Raw genomic sequence first — 273 nt, forward strand, 5'->3', positions numbered from 1 at the left:
CCGGCGGGGACTCTTGCAGCTCTCGCCCACCTCGTAGACGCAGCAGAGCCGGGCCATGTGGTGCAGGATGAGGCGCCTGGCCCAGGGGGGCACCGGCCGGGCCCCCGGCCCACAGTGGTGCACATTCATGATGAAGATGGTCAGCGCAGTGGAGGCCGTGATCATGGTCATGGTGGCGATGTAGTACTTCCCTGCGCGGGCAGCGGCCAGCAACGCCGGCACGGGAGGGCAGAGTCATGAACTCATTTGGGTTGGAAGCGACCTCTCAGGTCA

The 273-nt window shown here is 65.9% G+C and overlaps 1 protein-coding gene across 1 annotated transcript in view; it reads right to left on the bottom strand.

Annotated features, from left to right (window-relative positions):
* Positions 1-3: 3 nt before the first annotated feature.
* The window catches only part of LOC103768808 (neuronal acetylcholine receptor subunit alpha-10-like), a gene marked incomplete at both ends in the record, with an annotated part of 1,343 nt that continues 1,073 nt past the window's right edge, over positions 4-273 (bottom strand). The window contains 1 exon segment of the mRNA XM_008935964.1: positions 4-191. Within this exon segment, the coding sequence (XP_008934212.1) occupies positions 4-191 (188 nt within the window).

The sequence above is a fragment of the Merops nubicus genome, unplaced genomic scaffold (assembly GCF_000691845.1).
Source record: "Merops nubicus isolate BGI_N331 unplaced genomic scaffold, ASM69184v1 scaffold47352, whole genome shotgun sequence".
Classification (NCBI taxonomy): domain Eukaryota; kingdom Metazoa; phylum Chordata; class Aves; order Coraciiformes; family Meropidae; genus Merops; species Merops nubicus.